The 18,275-nt window shown below is 45.8% G+C and overlaps 1 protein-coding gene across 1 annotated transcript in view; it reads right to left on the minus strand.

The window, feature by feature from the left end:
- Positions 1 to 18,275, minus strand: part of CDH17 (cadherin 17) — a 60,439-nt gene that overhangs the window by 15,861 nt on the left and 26,303 nt on the right. The window contains exons 8-13 of the mRNA XM_079796108.1: positions 17,542 to 17,673; positions 17,098 to 17,248; positions 12,532 to 12,747; positions 8,306 to 8,382; positions 6,014 to 6,205; positions 1,178 to 1,422 (exon numbers count right to left, since the gene is read on the minus strand). Of these exons, the coding sequence (XP_079652234.1) occupies positions 1,178 to 1,422; positions 6,014 to 6,205; positions 8,306 to 8,382; positions 12,532 to 12,747; positions 17,098 to 17,248; positions 17,542 to 17,673 (1,013 nt within the window). The remainder of the gene's footprint in view (positions 1 to 1,177; positions 1,423 to 6,013; positions 6,206 to 8,305; positions 8,383 to 12,531; positions 12,748 to 17,097; positions 17,249 to 17,541; positions 17,674 to 18,275) is intronic.

The following is an 18,275-nucleotide window of genomic DNA, read 5'->3' on the forward strand; positions in this document are numbered from 1 at the left end:
AGCATTCTCATGAAGGAGGAAGAAGCATGTGTTAAACAAGAAATGGTTGTAAAATTATAAACATGTCCCCCATCAGAATTTTTATGACTCTGATATATAGAGTGTATCTGTACAAACCATACAGTACAGCTCCCACTGTACTTTCCTTCTTTAAAAAACTAGAGAAGGGATGAACTAGAAGATTAAAACAGGAGGTGAGAACTTTACTCCCTGACAATCAGAAAAAAGGTCTTAGCACTGATTCCAAGTGCTTGTTGGGAGACAAGATTCCCCTCAAATGTTTAGAGAAACTTAAAGAATTGTCACCATAACCATATACATTGGTTATGCCATACACCATGAGACTGTCATACAATAGAAGCAAAAGATCTGGGTTCCAGTCCTGTTTATGTGCTCATTAACTATGTGACCTTAAAGAGGTTATATATGTTGACACAGATATAGATATATACACATACATACATTTCTTGGGCAAATTAATGATCATTGTACATTTGTAAGGCAAATCTTTGTGAATCCTATTGCACTGGAAAAATTAAAAAAAAAGATTGCGAATTGCTAAGATTCATGCATTTGTTTAACCACCTTGGCCTGAACGCTAGCCTCGCCAGAGGTGTGTTCTGGAATGGGTCGTGTTACCCCAGACCTACTCTCTGGAGAGGCAAGGAACCTGTACACTCTGCATCCAGAATATTCCCTTAGTTGTGTCAGGGGGCTGAGTCTGTCCAGTTGGGCTTTTGCTTCATTCTCTCTGTCTAGACCTCCCGTCGACTTTAGGGGCTGGGCTGGAACTCTTCCCCAAACCTTGGCCATGGGGACTGGTTCAGACACAGAACCTGGCTTTGGGCAGCCCCGTCTCTGGACCCCATCTCCTGACCTTACCAGCTCTCAGTGGGACCTGCAGTGAGTGGGCCGGATGCAACCTGGCATGCTTCCCACTTGTCTGAGCCTGGATTTCCCCCGCTCCCCACGCAGGGTACTGACCCCTGCAGGAACCAAGGTCAAGTTCACCAAGTGCACTGGATATGGCTTCAAATCGCTGGCTGCTCCCTTAGGAGAGAGCCTTGGAGTCAGGCCAGGTCCTCTGCGCCCCCCCCCTCCCCCTGCCCCCAGCCCTTCTTCCCTCCCGCTGGCCTTGGTCACAGCACAGCTAGGCTTGCCCAGCCCTGCTCTCTACCTTATGTCCAGACCTTCCGGATCCTTGGCAGTCACGTTGCCCACTTTGGTGCCTATGGCCACGTCTTCACTGACTTTTGCTTGGAATATGTGTAGGGGAAATTGAGGCGCTTCATTCACATCTGTCACAAAAAGGGTGAACGTGGCAAACGAGCTGGCATTGTACTGCACACCGGGCACCAGAGGCTCGGGATTTTCCGCTTGGAACACAATGTTGTGAATGGCTGTTGTTTCAAAGTCAAGAGGCTGTGTGTGGGGGAAAAAAACACAGAGAAAATTAACTTGGGGATGACTAGTTCCCTATAAGATTCATTCCTTATTCTCCTTTAAAAACTCTCACAGAGCAGCAGTTCATTGAGTCAGTGCCAGCAAACACCTACTTCTCACAATGATAATGGAGCCATGAACAAAGTCTGTGCTGCAGGATTTATCAGAGCTTTTAAGGTGCTAATATGCATGCAGACTCTCCTAGAAGAGCCAATCAATGCCGCACTCCCCAAATTTATCTAACCCTGGGACAGTTCCTTCACTCATTCAGCAGAAACCTATTGATTCTCTCAAGCATGGAAAATGCTTAGAGATGTCCCCATTATATGGGGAACGATTTTAGAGGAACCTCAGGACCCAAATTCCGAAGTAAAAGTCCTTAAACTCATGGAGAGTGGGAGAGGTTAGAAGAGATTATCGAAAGATAGATGCTCTTGTTCCAGGTCATTCCAGACAGAGCCAGAATTGAAAAAAACACACACACACAATTTGGGTTTAGCGTGAGGAAGAATTTTAGTAGGGCTACATAGAAAGACAGACAGAGGTGCTTCAAAAACAGTTCTCAACTCTGGAAGGTTTCAGGAATGGGCGTAAACAACATGCGACAACCTAGCACAGAAAGGACTTAAATATGATGTAAGCAATTGGTTCTATGGGACTTTGAAGGTCTCCCTAAAGGCACAGAGTCCCTGATTCTATGGGGAAAACTGCCAATCCTAAAGAGTGGAACAACCCCTAAACTTGGACTTCTTAACTGGGATTAAAGGGCTTCTGGCGATCTGTGAACCCCTAGAAGCCAAAACCTAAATATTATATATATGTGCAGATGTGATTTCTTTCTAATGATAGTATATGTAGTTTCATCAGAGTCTCAGTGGTACCCAGCACCTCAAAAAGATGAAGGAACTGAAGAAAAGCCCCGAGGGTACATTCTAGGTTATGGAAACTGCACTATTTTGTTCATTCTCCCATGCCTACAGGACCCAGGACTTCTTGGTGAGCTGTCAGTCCTTCAGTTTATATCTATTCATGTCATTGATTAAACAAAAATGTTAATATCCATTTGTGAAGAGAAAAACTCATGGAGGTTTGACACATGATTGCATTAGCTCAGCCTGCCCTTCCTTAACATTTGAAAAAACTCCCCCTGAGTCAGAAGTGGGCTCAGTGCTGTCCTCTCCAGACTGGCTTCCCTGATCCCCACCCTCCATCCCCAAATGGATGAACTCCACATCCTCTGCAATCTCGGTACCCAACCAGGATTCTAATTACGTTATTATCTATTTCAGATTCTACTGTCCATAAGTTCTCTGAGAGGATAAATGGTGTTATATTCATCATTGCGTCCTGTCTCTTCCTTAGCACGCAGGACCCATGGCATATCAGCCAAGAAACATAAAGATGAGAGGCCTTGGTCCTTCTTGAGCCCTAGAGGGCCCCAGTAGAAAAGAGTCCAGAGAAGACCTCCACTTTCCAGAAAACACTCTCGTCCATGCACACACAGACACACACAACATCACAACTCGATTTCTAGCTCAATAGAAAGACTGCTCATATGGAAGAGAACACATTGTATGTGAAGATGCAAATTCATTTGAGACAGAAAATAAGAAGCAACGGACAGAATACAAATATACAGGATATAAAATCTGATAAGCCAGCTGAAATGTAAAGAGAGAGGTTGTTCACAGAGATAAGCACTCACTGTCCGCAGGGTACGCCCCACAATGACCTCTTTTTAAAAATATATATATATGTTTTTTTTTATTTCAGAGAGATAGGGAGAGAGAGATAGAAACATCAATGATGAGAGACAATCATTGATTGGCTGCCTCCTGCAGACCCCCCTACTGGGGATGGAGCCCGCAATCCAGGCATGTGCCCTTGACCGGAATTCAACCTGGGTCCCTTCAGTCCTCAGGCTGATGCTCTATCCACTGAGCCAAGCCAGCTAGGGCCCCACAATGACTTCTTGATCACTACCACATGGTCTTGATCACTGCCAAAAGAGGAGCAGGGGTGAAGGGCAGGGAGCTGGAGCTTCTGACACCCAGAGACCCAATCCCCATCTCAGGGGCTAAAGGCAAAGGCATCAAATTGGCAGAAATCTTGGCAGATGAAGCAGAAAGGCAGCAGCCCCCAGAGCAACCCATGATAAGGACAAAGGACATGTTTTCTGTTCCTTGCCGGTCCCGCCATGCCCAGGCTCAGGCAGGCAGCGTAGCTATCTGTGGGCTCAGGCAGTGGAGGCACCTCCCATCCTCCCCACCAAACAGGTCTTACGTCTCCCCCCTGAATTTCTATCCCATCACGGTGGCTCCCAGAGGTGAGGGATAAAGAAATGAGACGGTACGTCAGCAAATGAGAAGTCCACTGTGTTACCAGAACAGAACATGCGAGGCTGAGAGTAGAAAGAGGTGGTGGAAAAGACGTTGTACGTCAAGCTGAAGAGCTGGGACTTTATCCTTGAGGAGCAGAGAGAGGTGGTAAGCCCCAGACTGACAAGGTCAGATTCGTGTTTTAGAAAGTTACCTCTGGGAGCAGCCCTGTGAGGGATGGATTTGAGGTGACCCAGACTCAGGCAGGGAGACCAGTTAGAAAGATGTCAATGCCCCTTAAACCTTATCGAATGGAAGAACAAAGGAAAAAAGGAGCCGCCTGTCATCGATCAGCCTGCTTAACTTTCACACCAGGAAAAACACTGAGCCAAATCCTCCAGGGAAAACATGAGCAATGAAAGATAGCAAACTAGCTAATGATAACCAGCAGAGCTTAACCAAGGGCAAGTCTGTCGAACCATCTGTACCATCCTTCATAATGCAGGGATATGCCTGCAAGGCCAAGTCCAGAGACCCATCACGGCCTCTTGGGGTGGCCTCACATCCATCTAGGAGACACAGTCACCAGATAAGCTGAAAGGACATGCTCAGGCCCGCAGCTGCTCTTCTGCACACCAGGGTTTGCAAGGCACAAACCTCGTGACTTAGACTCAACCTGAAGACAGACAAAAGCGCTGAGGGAGCGGAGTTGCAACGGGGGATAGTTAACATGGGAAAAAACCGTGCATTCTTTTTCCAGATGACGCGTGGGCTGGCTGAAAAATAGGTCCTGTACCCAGGATTCCAAATGACCAGCTAAAATGGAGAAGTGACAAAATCTGCATCTTAAAAAACTAAAGCTAAAACAAAACCCTGAATTTTGAGAAATGGAGTCCCAGGAGAGATGTTGATGCGCTGGCTTGGCCTCAAAGAAATAGCCTTCCTGCTCCTGACACCCCCTTGGCCTCAAGGGTATCATGATCTACCACATGACAGGCCAGAGCTTTGGGTACAAACTAAGTAGGACAGCATTTCTATAAAACTTGTTTAATCCTAAGCATCACTTGGGGCACATAAAATAATAGAAAATATATATATTGGTGTCTGCCCTCAGTTCCTGGCACAGAAGCACCTAAAATCCTTGTAATTTCCTCAGTGATAAGAGCACAAAGAGCATCTTTGGTTCTTATATTTGGCCTTTGACCCCAGTTCCTGAGACTGAGCGCCTAAATCCCTTGGAATTCCCCGAGCAATAGAAATGTCTTTTGTGCTAATGAGGCAACTCTTGGTGAACTCCTGGGTGGGGGCTAGTCACCAGAAAGACCAAGCCCTGATTAGAAGCTTGGAACGTTTCGCCCCACCCTACCATCCCCTCCAGGGAAGAGAAGGGAAGCTAGAGATGGAGTTCATAACCACTCCTGTCTACATGAGGAAGCCTCCATAAAAATCCCACAAGTACGAGGATCTCTTCTGGGTTGGTGAACACATGCATGTGCTGGGAGGGCGGGGCACCCTGAATCCATAGGGACCGAAGCTCCTGCGCTCAGGCCCACTGCAGTCTTGTCCTTCCTATCTCTTCATCTCGCTGTTGGCCTGTATCCTTTACCATATCCTTTAACACATGCTAAACGAGCAAATGTTAGTGTTTCTCTGAGTTCTCTGAGCTGTTCTAGCAAACGATGGGACCCGAAAGGAAGGGGTGGGTGGAGAAAGGGTAAAAAGGATAAACGTGTCTATTCAACCTTAAAAGGCTATCTATCAATTTCCAGTCGTTTTTTAAAGAGGAGTCGATGGCTGGCACGTTAGAAGAAAAGGTCTATAGTCTTAAGGGCTCATAGGGTTCATCCAGTCTAACCCCCACATTTGCAAAGGGAGAAGAAGCCCTAAGCACACACCCTACCCAGACTTAGCAAATAAAAATCTAGAACACCTTGTTAAATTTGAATTTCAGATGAACAACCAAATTTTTTAGTATAAGTTTGTCCCAAGTATTACATTGTTTATCGTGTGTTTTGTGTATTTTATATGGCAATCCTCCCTCCCCCCACAAAGCTTACTTGGTCAGCGAATGACAGACCCAGAACTAGGTTCCTGGCCTTTGCCCTCTGGGAGGACAGGAATGACAGAGTCCTCTAGGGTCCTTCGCTCCTGAGAGGTCAGTGCTGACCCATCACCTCTGCTTAGAGGTCCTTGCATAGCCATAAGGACATTAACCGAAGAAAAAAGACAAATTCCATTAAAGAGTCATGTACCTTTTTGATTATGACGTATCCAGTGTTGTTTTGGGGATCAGTGTCAATCCCCAGTCGCCCCTCGTCATCTCCCTGTGTAATTCGATACAGGATTTTAGAACTCCCAGTAAACGTCTCATCGGCATCCGTGGCCTGGATGGTCAAGATGGTGGACCCAACGGCTGTGTCTTCGGCAAGAGTTAGGTTTCCGTACTAAGAAGGAAACAATAAGAATGTGCATTGCTATCAAGAATAATTAGCTGTCAAAGGTCTAGCTTGTCTCTTTAGCTTCAGAACGTTCACAAGTCATAGTTTGCATCAATACTCGCCACACATGTTTTTCCTATGGCTAAATATGTTGCCGTTGATTTTGACATCAATCATACTCATAGACTGATACTCATTGTACCCAGAAACACATCTCAGAGAGCTACTGGTAGGATTCTCAAACAGAGTCCCACTGCCACATCCCATACATTTACTAACCTTAGTTATTATATTAGTGAGGACAAAAATAAACACTATATATTGAGTACTTATCATGCGGCAGGTACTTCTACATACATTATTTTAATTAGTCCACAATCAACCAAGGAGTAGTGGTTAAGAGTCTGAACTTCGGAGTCAAACAGTATAAATCCTAGGCTTGCCACTTGCTAGCAGGGTGACTTGAAGCAAGTTATCTAACTTAAGTTATTTAAGCCTCGGTTTCATCATCTGTCTAATGGAATAATAATAACAGGACTGCTTCATGTTTGCTGTGAAGATTAAGAGATGATGCATGGGAAGTCCCTGGCGCCTGGCACATAGTAAGTACTCAATATAGATAAGCAGCAAGCCCTACGGAGTAGCTGTATCATCATCTCCATTCGGCAGAAGAGCAAAGGATTGGAGAGGTAAAACTCACCTAAGAACAGAGAATTGGGATTCATACCCATGCTGTCTAACTTAAAGCTTGTGCTCGTAATCACTAGCCTAGACCCGTGGTCAGCAAACTGCGGCTCGGGAGCCACATGTGGCTCTTTGGCCCCTTAAGTGTGGCTCTTCCACAAAATACCACGGCCTGGGCGAGTCTATTTTGAAGAAGTGGCGTTAGAAGAAGTTTAAGTTTAAAAAATTTGGCTCTCAAAAGAAATTTCTATCGTTGTACTGTTGATACTTGGCTCTGCTGACTAATGAGTTTGCCGACCACTGGCCTAGACCATCTCCCGCTCCTCCGCTGAAAATCCCCCAGATCATTTCGAGGGGGATCTCAATCTCAAAGAGGGAACTAGCCGGGGCCCAGGAGAAGGCCAGAGCAGTGACAGCAGCAGACTCATTCTCTAGAACCCGTTTTGCCCTTCCAAGCCCTGACACTCCCAAAGCTGGATCTCACCGTCAGTTTGAAATCACTGCCGAGATGTAACACAAGGATGGGAACATGGAGGCTGAGAAGCAAATGGTTCCAGCTCCTGCATCTTTGCCTCAGTGCCCGTTACACAGGTTATGTTCAGTCACACCTCGTACCACCCTGAACCCTCGCATAAATCAACTCCCCTTCTTTGCCACAGCCTTGTCCCCATTTTGATGTATGAACATTTTGATATATGGACAGGGTTCTGGGCTATCTCATAATTGACTTCAAACAAACGAGTAAAATGGGCTTCTCTCTGCTCCAGAATAAGTAAACAGAGACCTCCCCTCTAAGGGAACAGTGATAGAACTACCTTCAAGTTTAAAGCCCACATCGACAAGTCAACATTCTTATTGATGTCCTTAACTGAATCTTTTTATTCCTGCTTTTTCTGCCCAGTGCTCCTAATTCTTGCAAACATCTTGACTTTTTCCTTGGCTTACGCCAGAGATTCGTGTTTTGTTTTGTTTTTTCCTTCTCCTTTTCTCTTATCCAAATACTGCAAAATGAGTTTAAGTTGCCGATATCCCAAATACTGAACTTTTTACTAAAAATGCTTGTTTGAAACCTAGCAGTAATCCATTTATCATCCTACTACACACATATATAATGATCAACTGCACGTAGCCATTCGACTCCTTCCAATGTGACAAAGATTGTGGCTGCAGCTTTTAAGCAGCCCTTGGAGTAAATGAGCCATCGGCAGAAGTTTATAAACAGACGTTCCCACATACTATCCCAGTGACTGCTCCCCCAAGAATTTCACTGGAGAAGCTGTCTGGGTTGTTACCAATGCAGTGACAAAGGCTACCTGTGACGTGTGGCCTTTTCCCTGCATACTGTCTGTGTCTCGATTCCATAAGTAGGGATCAAGTGATATGAACAAAGTAAAGAAAACACAGCAGGGGACGACTACTCACATCTGATTTTTCAAAAATGGGGATCTGATCGTTGATGTCAATAACGTTGATTTGCACTTGACAGCGGGTCTGGAAATCTGAAAATGAAAGTCATATCACAAACATGTTTCCACTGAAAAAGCATGCATTAACATCAGAACCTTCAAGAAAAACATTGGCAAGTGAAGTGACCGCTGGGGTCACAATTTTGCTGTTGACATGCAATCTGCGTGGAAACAGGATCCTCGGCTCCCCACCTGCACCCACAAGCTGGCCACAGGGAGGCCGAAGGAAGTCCTACAAGAAGTTCGCCTGGGCTTCCCACTTCCCTCCACCTGCCCCCTCCAGGGAAAGGGCTGTTCTCGAACCACACTGTTCCTTCTCTGTGAAGCGGCCTCTTTTTCCGAACTACTGACAGTGACGTGCCTTCAAAGCCCAATGCAAACCTCTCCTTCCAGAAAACCTTCCCCAAGCATCCCAGCCGGCTCTTTCCTTCCCTAACCAGCCCAGCACTTACTGTCCTACATCTCCTCTGCTCCCCTGGTGGGAAGGAAGGGTCAGGTGCCTGCTCCCTGCCCTCCAAGTAAGGGAGGAAGTGGGATAATTAGTCCCCTTCAAATGGCTGACCACCCAGCTTGCTGGAGGCAAGGCAGGGCCAGAAGCGGCTCATGGAACCCTGGGGAAATGACACAGGCTTTGAGGAAGAGGTTTGACAAGCCAAAGACTTAGTCAGAGACAGCGGCTTCAACCTGGGTCTAAGATGAGCATGGCGTGTGGGTGGGAACGGAGTGCCCAGGGAAATCCTATATAATAAAAGGCTAATATGCAAATCAACTGAACAATGGAACGACTGGTCGCTATGATGCGCACTGACCACCAGGGGGCAGATGCTCAATGCAGGAGCTGCCCCCTGGTGGTCAGTGCACTCCCACAGGGGGAGTGCCGCTCAGCCAGAAGCTGCGCTCACAGTTGTTGAGTGCAGCAGCGGTGGAGCGGGCCTAAGCCATCAGTCAGACATCCCCCAAGGGCTCCCGAACTGCAAGAGGGCGCAGGCTGGGGTGAAGGACCCCCCCCCCCCCCGCCCCGAGTGCACAAATTTCGTGCACCGGGCCTCTAGTATTGCGAATAAGAAAAAACACGACAGGTTCTTTGTTGGAATCACCGTCATTCTAACAATCATGATGTCCTGTATCTTAGAAATATTAAGAACCTGGGCTCTGGAATCCCACTGCTCAAATTCTGGCTCTGCCACTTATCAGATGTGTGAGAGCTTGATTGTGTCACTCAAAGTCTCTGGACCTCAGTAATTTTTTGTATAAAATCTAGATAACAAAAGAACTGAGGTCTTGACATCATACAAAATTGTTAGCACCCTCTAGGTACCAGGCATAAGTGCTTTACCTGCATGACTTCTTTTATCTTCTGCTCACTTCATGATGTAGGTACTGTTACCATTCATTTGATTCACAAATGAGGAAGCCACAGGATAGGGAAGTTAGGTAACCGGACTAAGGTCACACAGCGAACTAGTGGTCCAGCCAGAATTTAAACCCACGTGCTCCCTGTGTCCACTACACCTACTCCCCGCCCTCCTCCCTGCTCTGTGTCTGGGAGGCCCACCTTATGAACTGCATCAGGAGGCATTCTGGCCCTTTTGGTATCAGTTGGGTTCTGCCAATAGGAGCCCTGGCAGGAAGTGGGAGGAAGGGCAGGAGGCAAAAGGTTTGGTGGAGTTCCCAGGGCCAGCAGCCTTGTGGATAGCCACAGGCCCAGGGCTTGCCACTTCCCTTCCCTCAACCCTTCACGCCTTAGGGTAGGAAAGGCTGGCCACTGTGCGTCACACTGCCTGCTGGTTTCCTTCAGCTTGCCCACAACCTTTACAAACAATCCTTTCTTTAGACTCTTTTTGGTCACTCCTTTTGAGGGGGCCCCTCTATTTCCTGCTGGGATCCTTACGAATATAGTCAGGCAGTCTTACTCCAGAGCTCCTGCTCAATGCCCTGGGCATGTCGTCTAATCATAATTGAAGTCTAAATAAGTGAATGTTGGTTAAAGCTGGGGCTAGTCCCCAGAACATTTGTAGACAAGGATGGCTAAAGATTGGGGGTGCACGGACCTGCTCTCACAAACCTCAACAGGGCCAGCAGGGGGCCTCCAAAGTACTAAGTCTGCCCTGATTTTCTGTAAAACTGTTAATTACAGCCTGGTGTCTAATTTTCTGTGGTGTATACTAGAAAGTTTGATTTTATCAATACACATACACTGAGTGGCCAGATTATTATGATCTCCCAACACATAATAATCTGGCCACTCAGTGTATATGTTTATGTATACATATATTTTATTATATATTTTCCATAGGCGTATTCAGGTACATAGACAACATGTAATCTGAATTCCACTCTGTGCTCTTCCAGCCTTAAACTGCTTCGGGTCCCCCTGCACTTTCACCTCTTCCAGAAAGCTTTACCCTTTCTCTCCCTCCACTGAGTCACTCATTTCCTTCACAGGTAACCTTGCACATGTTTCTTACAGTTTATTTATTCACATGTCCATCTCCTCTATCATGAGTGATCCTTCAGGACAGACAATGGGTCTTATCTACGCATGTATCCTCAGTACCTTAAGGTGCTGCAAACACGGTAAATGTTCACAGAATGGATGTCTATCAGTGTGAGATTGTTAATTCACAGTGGCTTATTGTATCCATCATCTCTTTTGTTGTACCTTTTAACAGAATGCTAGACACATGTTAGGCCCCCAATATTTGCCAAATTACTAAGTTTCAAACATTCTGCACTGGGGGCTGTTAAACCCTAGTCCTCTTCTGTGTATCAATATCTGTGTAAAGGGGAAAAAAAAAGTGAAGCACAGTGTGAAATGTCGCCCTTTTTTCCTCCATGCCTTTACACTGAGTGGCCAGATTATTATGATTTCTGAACGCATAAAAGCTGGCCACTCAGTGTGTATATACATATATATTAGAGGCCCGGTGCATGAATTCATGCATGGGTGGGGTCTGGCCTGCCTGGCCAAGGGGAGGGGACATGGGCGGTTGGCCAGCCTACTTGCTGGTCAAACTCCTGGTCGAGGGGACAATTTGCATATAAGCCTTTTATTATATAGAATATACATTGAGTGGCCAGATTATTATGCATTCAGAGATCATAATAACCTGGCCACTCAGTGTATAATCTATGCCTCCTGGCACACCTAGCATAACACTTAACCGAACTATTTGCTAATCTAAGATTCAGCTGTAACCCAAAGAAAGATTCTTACCTTGGAGTGTGCATGCCCCTAAAATAAGTATGTCTCAGAATACATGTATTTTTTTGTCTGCACATTTGTCTGAGAATGACTGCATTTGTTTGAGAATGCATCGTTTTCTTCAGATTTTCAAAGGGTCATGTGACCCAAAAAATCAAGAACCACTTGCTTGGAAACTGTGCAAGGAGTATGGAAGAACGTTTCCTGATATTGTCCAGTGGCTAACTAGAAGCTAATAGAAGATCAAGCTTCCCGAAAGATGCATTTTCCTCCACTTTCACACGGTAGGATACTTTGAGTCCAAAAGGAAGAATTGGGAAATGCAATTAAATTTTTTGTTTATGATGATGGTCGCCATGACAGCGTGCCTTGCCAACCTCCAACAACAGGGACATTAAAGGATGATGGCCCCACTGCTACACTCTGTAATCCATCACCACATTTGCCCTGAGCCTTGCTTCCCACAGCTGCCCCCAGCCAGTGACGGAAGAAGGCAGGCAGGCTCAGGTATGCCCATTCTTAAAGAGCATGGACTCGGTCAGCGTCCAATTTTGGACTCTCTGATGACCTTGCCAAACTTTTCTTTGAGTGCTCGGTGGTCTCTGACACCCCCACCAGCCCTCCTTCCCTATCTCCTTCACTCAGAGCCAGGCTTATATTACAGTCTGATGGTTCTCCCAGCCTTCTCTGTATCTCTCCCCACTTTTTTCTCAGAGGCATTTCTCCTAATAGAACTCTCGTACATTTAATCGCCTCTTGGCACCTGCTTCTTGGAGGACTGGGACCCACACAGCAATGTTGCCTGATCTGTCATTGGACCAGGTGCCTCTGTGTTGCACATTTCTGTGTTTCACATAGGAAGCAGGGACTCTTAAGCAGCATCCTTCTTTAATACGCCCTGGCATTACAACAGCCTAACAAATCACAATAAAAGGGAAACAAGCATTTTCACTGTTGACAGCGAGTGTGACACTGACCTTTGTCCGACACCTCCACGGTCAAGAGGTACTGAGGAGCGTCTTGCTTCTTCAAGGACTGCATGGCTAACTGGAACACCCCCGTGTAGGTCTGGACGAGGAAGAGTCCATCTTTGGGAAACTTAGGGGACTGATCCACAATTTTGTAATGTAGAACACTGTTGACAGTGTTTTCTTCATCCATGTCATGGGCAATCAGAGTCCCAATACTGCTCACTGTGAAGAAGGAAAGAAGAAAATTCACTCATCGCAGACTCTATTCCATCTATTTTATTTTTTTAAAAATATATATATTTTATTGATTTTTTATAGAGAGGAAGGGAGAGGGATAGAGAGCTAGAAACATCGATGAGAGAGAAACATCGATCAGCTGCCTCCAGCACACTCCCCACTGGGGATGTGCCCGCAACCAAGGTACATGCCCCTGACCAGGAATCGAACCTGGGACCCTTCAGTCCGCAGGCCAACGCTCTATCCACTGAGCCAAACCGGTCAGGGCTATTCCATCTATTTTAAATGGTCCCACTGGATAAGCAGGTCCCTGGAACACTCTGTAAATAACTTGGAACCGCTGGCTAAAGTTCTTAGATTTCTTTAGGTTCTTCTAACCCTCTCCATCGTGTAGTGTGCTGAGAAGTGTATTAGTTTGATAGCGTCGCCACACAAAGTGCCACAGACTGGGCAGCTTCAACAACATAAAGGTATTTTCCCACAATTTCTGGATCTCACAGAGGTCTGAGATCAAGGTGTCAGAAAGGCTGGTTTCTTCCGAGTCCTCACTCCTTGGCTTGTACATAGCTGTCATCTCCATGTGTCCTCACATGGTCATGCCTCTGTACATGTCTGTGTCCAGATTTTCTCTTCTCAGAAGAACAGCAAATCAGTGATGGATTCAGAATGTTGTGCTGAGTCTATCCTACACTCTTAGGGTAAAAGAGGTGCAAAACAATGCCCCTGCCCTTTGGGGGGCTATGGTCTAGCTCAATAATATGCTAACTTATTCCTTAGTATACCTACATTCTCCTGTTTGGTGTCTTACATTAGCCAGAATCTTGTGGGACTCATGTCCCCAAGGATTAGCAATGCCAACATGAATTCATATTGGATTAAGACCCACACTAATGACATTGTTTTCACTTTTTGTCTTAAAAGACCCTTTCTCTAAATAATAGTCAACTTTTGAGATAGTGGGCATTAGGGCTTTACCATATGAATGGGGGGGAAGGGGATTATCACAATTCAGCCCATAACAGTGTCCCATAAAAATTCAGGTTCACTCCAAACCTCGTTGTGACCTTATTTGGAAATAGGGGCTTTGCAGATGTAACTAGTTAAGGATCCTGTGATAAAATTACCCTGGATTTAGAGTGAGTCCCAAATCTAGTGATTAGTGTTTTCCTAAGAAGAGAAGACACAAAGTCACACACACGGAGGTGGAGGCCATGTGAAGTAGGAGGCAGAGACTAGGGTGGTGCTACCACAGGCAGCCAGGGCATGCCAAGAGCCACCAGGAGCCGGAACAGGCAGGGGGAATGCTCCCCTAAGCAGGCGCCTTGATTTGAGACTTCTGGCCTCCAGACTGTGAAAGAATACATTCCTGGTGTCCTAAGCTCCCACCTTTGCGGCACTTTGTCACAACTACCCTCTGACACTAATATGCAAGGCAAAATGGTCTCACTAAAAAAGGGCAAGCCAACAGTGGGTCCCCTCTCAGCCACGTTCTCCAACAATTGCAGAGACGGACTCCACCCCAGAGATAACAGGGGGCAAAGAGCAGGCACGCATGCTCCCTGCCTCGCTGCAGTTCCTGGCCCCGAGGATTTATTTCTGTGAGTGTTTCAGTCCAGGGCGTTCCCTGAGTCAGAGGTGATGACTCAGGACTTCACCCAGCTCTGGGGGAGGCAGGATAGATTCTGGATCATCGGGCTCCGTGAAATGGGCATCGTGGGTTTCTCTACACGCAGCCGCAATCCCAATGTGGGACTGAGACTTAATTATATGCCACTTGTGGAGCTAGGTCTTTCCCCACCTCCCATTATCAATTGGCATCTACTGACATATGGAAACGTGAAGGATGTTTATTATGGGGGAGGGGACTTCCCATGTAAGTCTGTAATGGAGCTGGACCCATGGAGCTGGGCCTCATGGGCTGAGGAAGGAGGGCATCATGAGCAACAGAGCGGAGACAAAGATGTATTTAGTATTGTGGCTGCTGCTATTTCTGAATCCATCACAACCAAGTCACCTTTGTGGCACATGTTTGCCCTTGCTTTTTAAAAAAAAGATCTGTGTGCTGGAACGAAGAGTGTCTTACTGAATTCTGGGATCCTGTGATGTCTGAGCAGCCCTGCTCTGGACCATTCCCCAAAACAAGTGAGCATAACGCCAAGGACACCGTTCTCTCACTCCACAGGAAATGCCAGCTGCCAGAGGCCCCGCGAGCTGTTGACATAGTGACCGGGGAAATTCCAGCAGGGGTGCCACTCAGGGTGAGTAAAGTATTTGTGGATGAGAAGAGAAAGGAGTGCCATGTCTCTGAGACAAAGGCCAGGAACAAGTGGCATCTCAAACTGATTCTTGGGGCACTCGGAAATACCTTGGAGAGGTGCTGCTTTATGAAAGGCGGATTCCTATGTGAGCGCACAGGACTTGGTAGCAAGTGGGATTCCAAAAGCACTGTTGGCATTGCTAATACTTGAGCCTCACAAGATTCTGGCTAACATAAGGCACCAAATAGGAGAATATAGACGTACAAAGAAATAACTTAGTATTTTTTTAGCTAAACAGTAAGCCTTCCCCTCCCCCCCCCCCCCCCCCCCCCACACACACACACATCGGGCAGGGGCATCGTTTTACATCTCTTTTAGCCTTCATATATAGAATCAACTCAATCTGTGTTGATTTGTAAGAATTCCTGGCCCATTTCTGACTCACAGAAACTGTGAAATACTAAATGTTTGTTGTTTTATGCTGCAGTTTGTTATGCAGCAATAGACAACTAATAAACTAAAGGTTAGACCTTATGCAAAGAGACTTGAGGCATCATCTGGAAGGGTCCCCAAGGGTCTTCTGCCTTCACTCGGCATCACAGATCACCCCAGAGTTCCAAAAAGTGATTCTTGGGTACTGACACACATCCCATTGTTACGCAACTGTCACTGTTAGAAGATTCTCCCTTATCCTATCTAATAAAGATGTAATATGCAAATGGTCGTTACGACGAAGCAAGTAATGACCGAATCACAGATCAGCAGGAGGGTGGGGCAGCGAGCTACAAGCGGGCGGTGGAGAGCTACAGGAGGGGGCAGGGCAGTAAGCTATTGGGGCGGGGGGTGGCGGGCGGAGAGCTACTCGAGGGCGGCAGCAAGCTACTGGCGAGCTACTGGTGCACGGATTCGTGCGCAGGGCTACTAGTAATTAATTAAATCATTTAACAGTTCCTGTTGCAGCAAGAATTGGAATAAATGAAAAAGAGAGGACCTAAGCAACACACACGGACAATACATAGCCTACATATGACTCCTGACAGTGATGAGAAAAATGTAATCATGGAGCAAGCAAGCCATGCAAGCTGTGCCTCCCAAGCCACCAGGACAGCAGCCACTATGTCAAAAGTGTGTGGCAAGAAGAGAGAGAGAAAAAGAAAATGATGAGAAGGTCCACAGACATGTGAGGATCTGCCCAGAAGGGCAACAGAGACCTAAGCATTGCAGTCATAAGACTGTGAACCTTGTACCATCTCTGAAACTTACAGGAAACGACCGACAAAAATATTTCAAGAAAAGCCAGCCTGCTCAGCCAATGGACTCAACACCCAGGAGTAACAGACAAGTTTTCCTAAATCCAGGGAAGTCATAAAACTTCCAGAGATCATAATGTTCTCATAGTAGTTGCCCCTGTGCAAAGCTAAAGCTACCATGAGACACAGTAAAAGAAAACAAAGTTAAGTCAAGAACAAAAAGACAAAAATGAAGAGGACTTGAACTTCATCTACCAGCCTCCTGAACTGTTATTATCAGCTTCCTAGAGAGGGAGCATCAAGGGTCAAAAGTCAATTTCCATTTGTTGGGCTTATTTATTGCAGAGTATCTGACCTTGGGTATAGAGGCTGATTTAAATTATGTATCAAATGTGATGCTGTTTTATCTGTTACTGAGTTTGTTAGAGGGCAAATAAGGATCTATATAAAAACCTTGCAAATGAGGTAATCTTATATATGTGCACAGGATAATGGTGTGAGTGGATATGGTGTTAGTGCTGGTGGTAAGGATGGTGTAGTAGTAGTAATTGTGGTAACAGTACTAGTAGGGGTAGTAATAGTGGTAGTGGTGGTGATGGTAGCCATAAATGCTCCAATTCAAGAACACTACCCAGATAATAACTGAGCCAGAAAAACTATACTTGTGTGAGTCTCAAGGTGTATTCAAGCTCTACACTGTGCTAGTGGATAACTGATCATCAATCAGGTTTACCTGCCCACCTTCTCCAAGGCAGAGAGGATAAAGAGAATATAGAGTTAACACAAGAAAGACAGTTACACAGCTTTGAACAGCTCTCATTCCTTACCTATTCTTTCATTCTCCTGGACCTCAAATACCGGCATTGTAGGTGGACACGTAGGTGGGTTATCATTAATGTCTTTAACTTTCACATGAATTTCCAGTGGGAAGGCAAGTGGTTTTCCAAGCTCATCCTTTGCAATCGCGTAGAAAACGTACTACAACAGGAAGCTCAGCGTTAAGACATGACCCCATCGTTGCCTTTAAAAGGCAGAGAAAATAACTGTTCCAATTCTATTTCGTTTAACCCCTTATTTCCAGTTTACTTAGAATTGGGACATGAGAAAAAAAATGAATCAGATTGGTGGGGATAGTATCATGTCTTGAAATCAATCATCTATGGTTTGGGGTTTTGGTTAGTGGTTTTACGTAAAATCTTTTCTGCTCGCAGCTCTCGGGGAGTGCAGCCCTTGGTCTTGTCACTTGTGAAACTCCTCCCAGTTTTACTCACTGAATCCTTTTCTTCTCTGTCCAAGGGCTGAGTCACATAAATATCTCCCTCCTGGTCGATTGAAAACGGGAATCTTGGCAGCTTCTCCTTTTCGACTAAGAAATAGTGAGCACCTGGCTCATTCCACCGCACCTGCAGGGTCAAAGTGCATTGTGAGGAAAGATACCAAATTGTGGGGAAAGGAACCGGGTGTGGCACCCCAGAATTCCTTTTCGTTGTCAGCCCCGAGAGCAAGCAAGCATATGCACTCCTTTTAGCATTGACAAATTCTTATGGGAATTGCCTAAATAACAGCTAGAAAGACGTTAGTAAAGGCTCCAAATCTGCAATTGTTATGGAATTGAGTCCTAACATACTTTCTTAATTGGTAAAGCAGAATAACTCTGGCTTTCATTCTTTTTTCCTCCTGGTGGAGAAGTTCATTAATTCAACATCCAATAAATAAAAATTCTTTTAAGCTATACAATATATATATGGGATGGACCATCCCAGGGCCTCTTAACAACAGTGTCATTTTAAAACAGTCTTAGGGGAACCACAGGCTGGGACTCACTCATAACATGAATCCCTGCTATCTGCTTTCACAGACCCGACCTCTTACTTAATCTCCACGAAAACCCAGAGAGGTGTTATTATCCCCATTTTGCCGTCGAGAGGTTGGGGCTCAGAACAGTTAAATGGCTTCTTCTATGATCAGTCATTAGCGTAATGGAGCAAGGACATGGTGTTGGTCA

The sequence above is a fragment of the Cnephaeus nilssonii genome, assembly GCF_951640355.1.
Source record: "Cnephaeus nilssonii genome assembly, chromosome: 18".
NCBI classification, from domain to species: Eukaryota; Metazoa; Chordata; class Mammalia; order Chiroptera; family Vespertilionidae; genus Cnephaeus; species Cnephaeus nilssonii.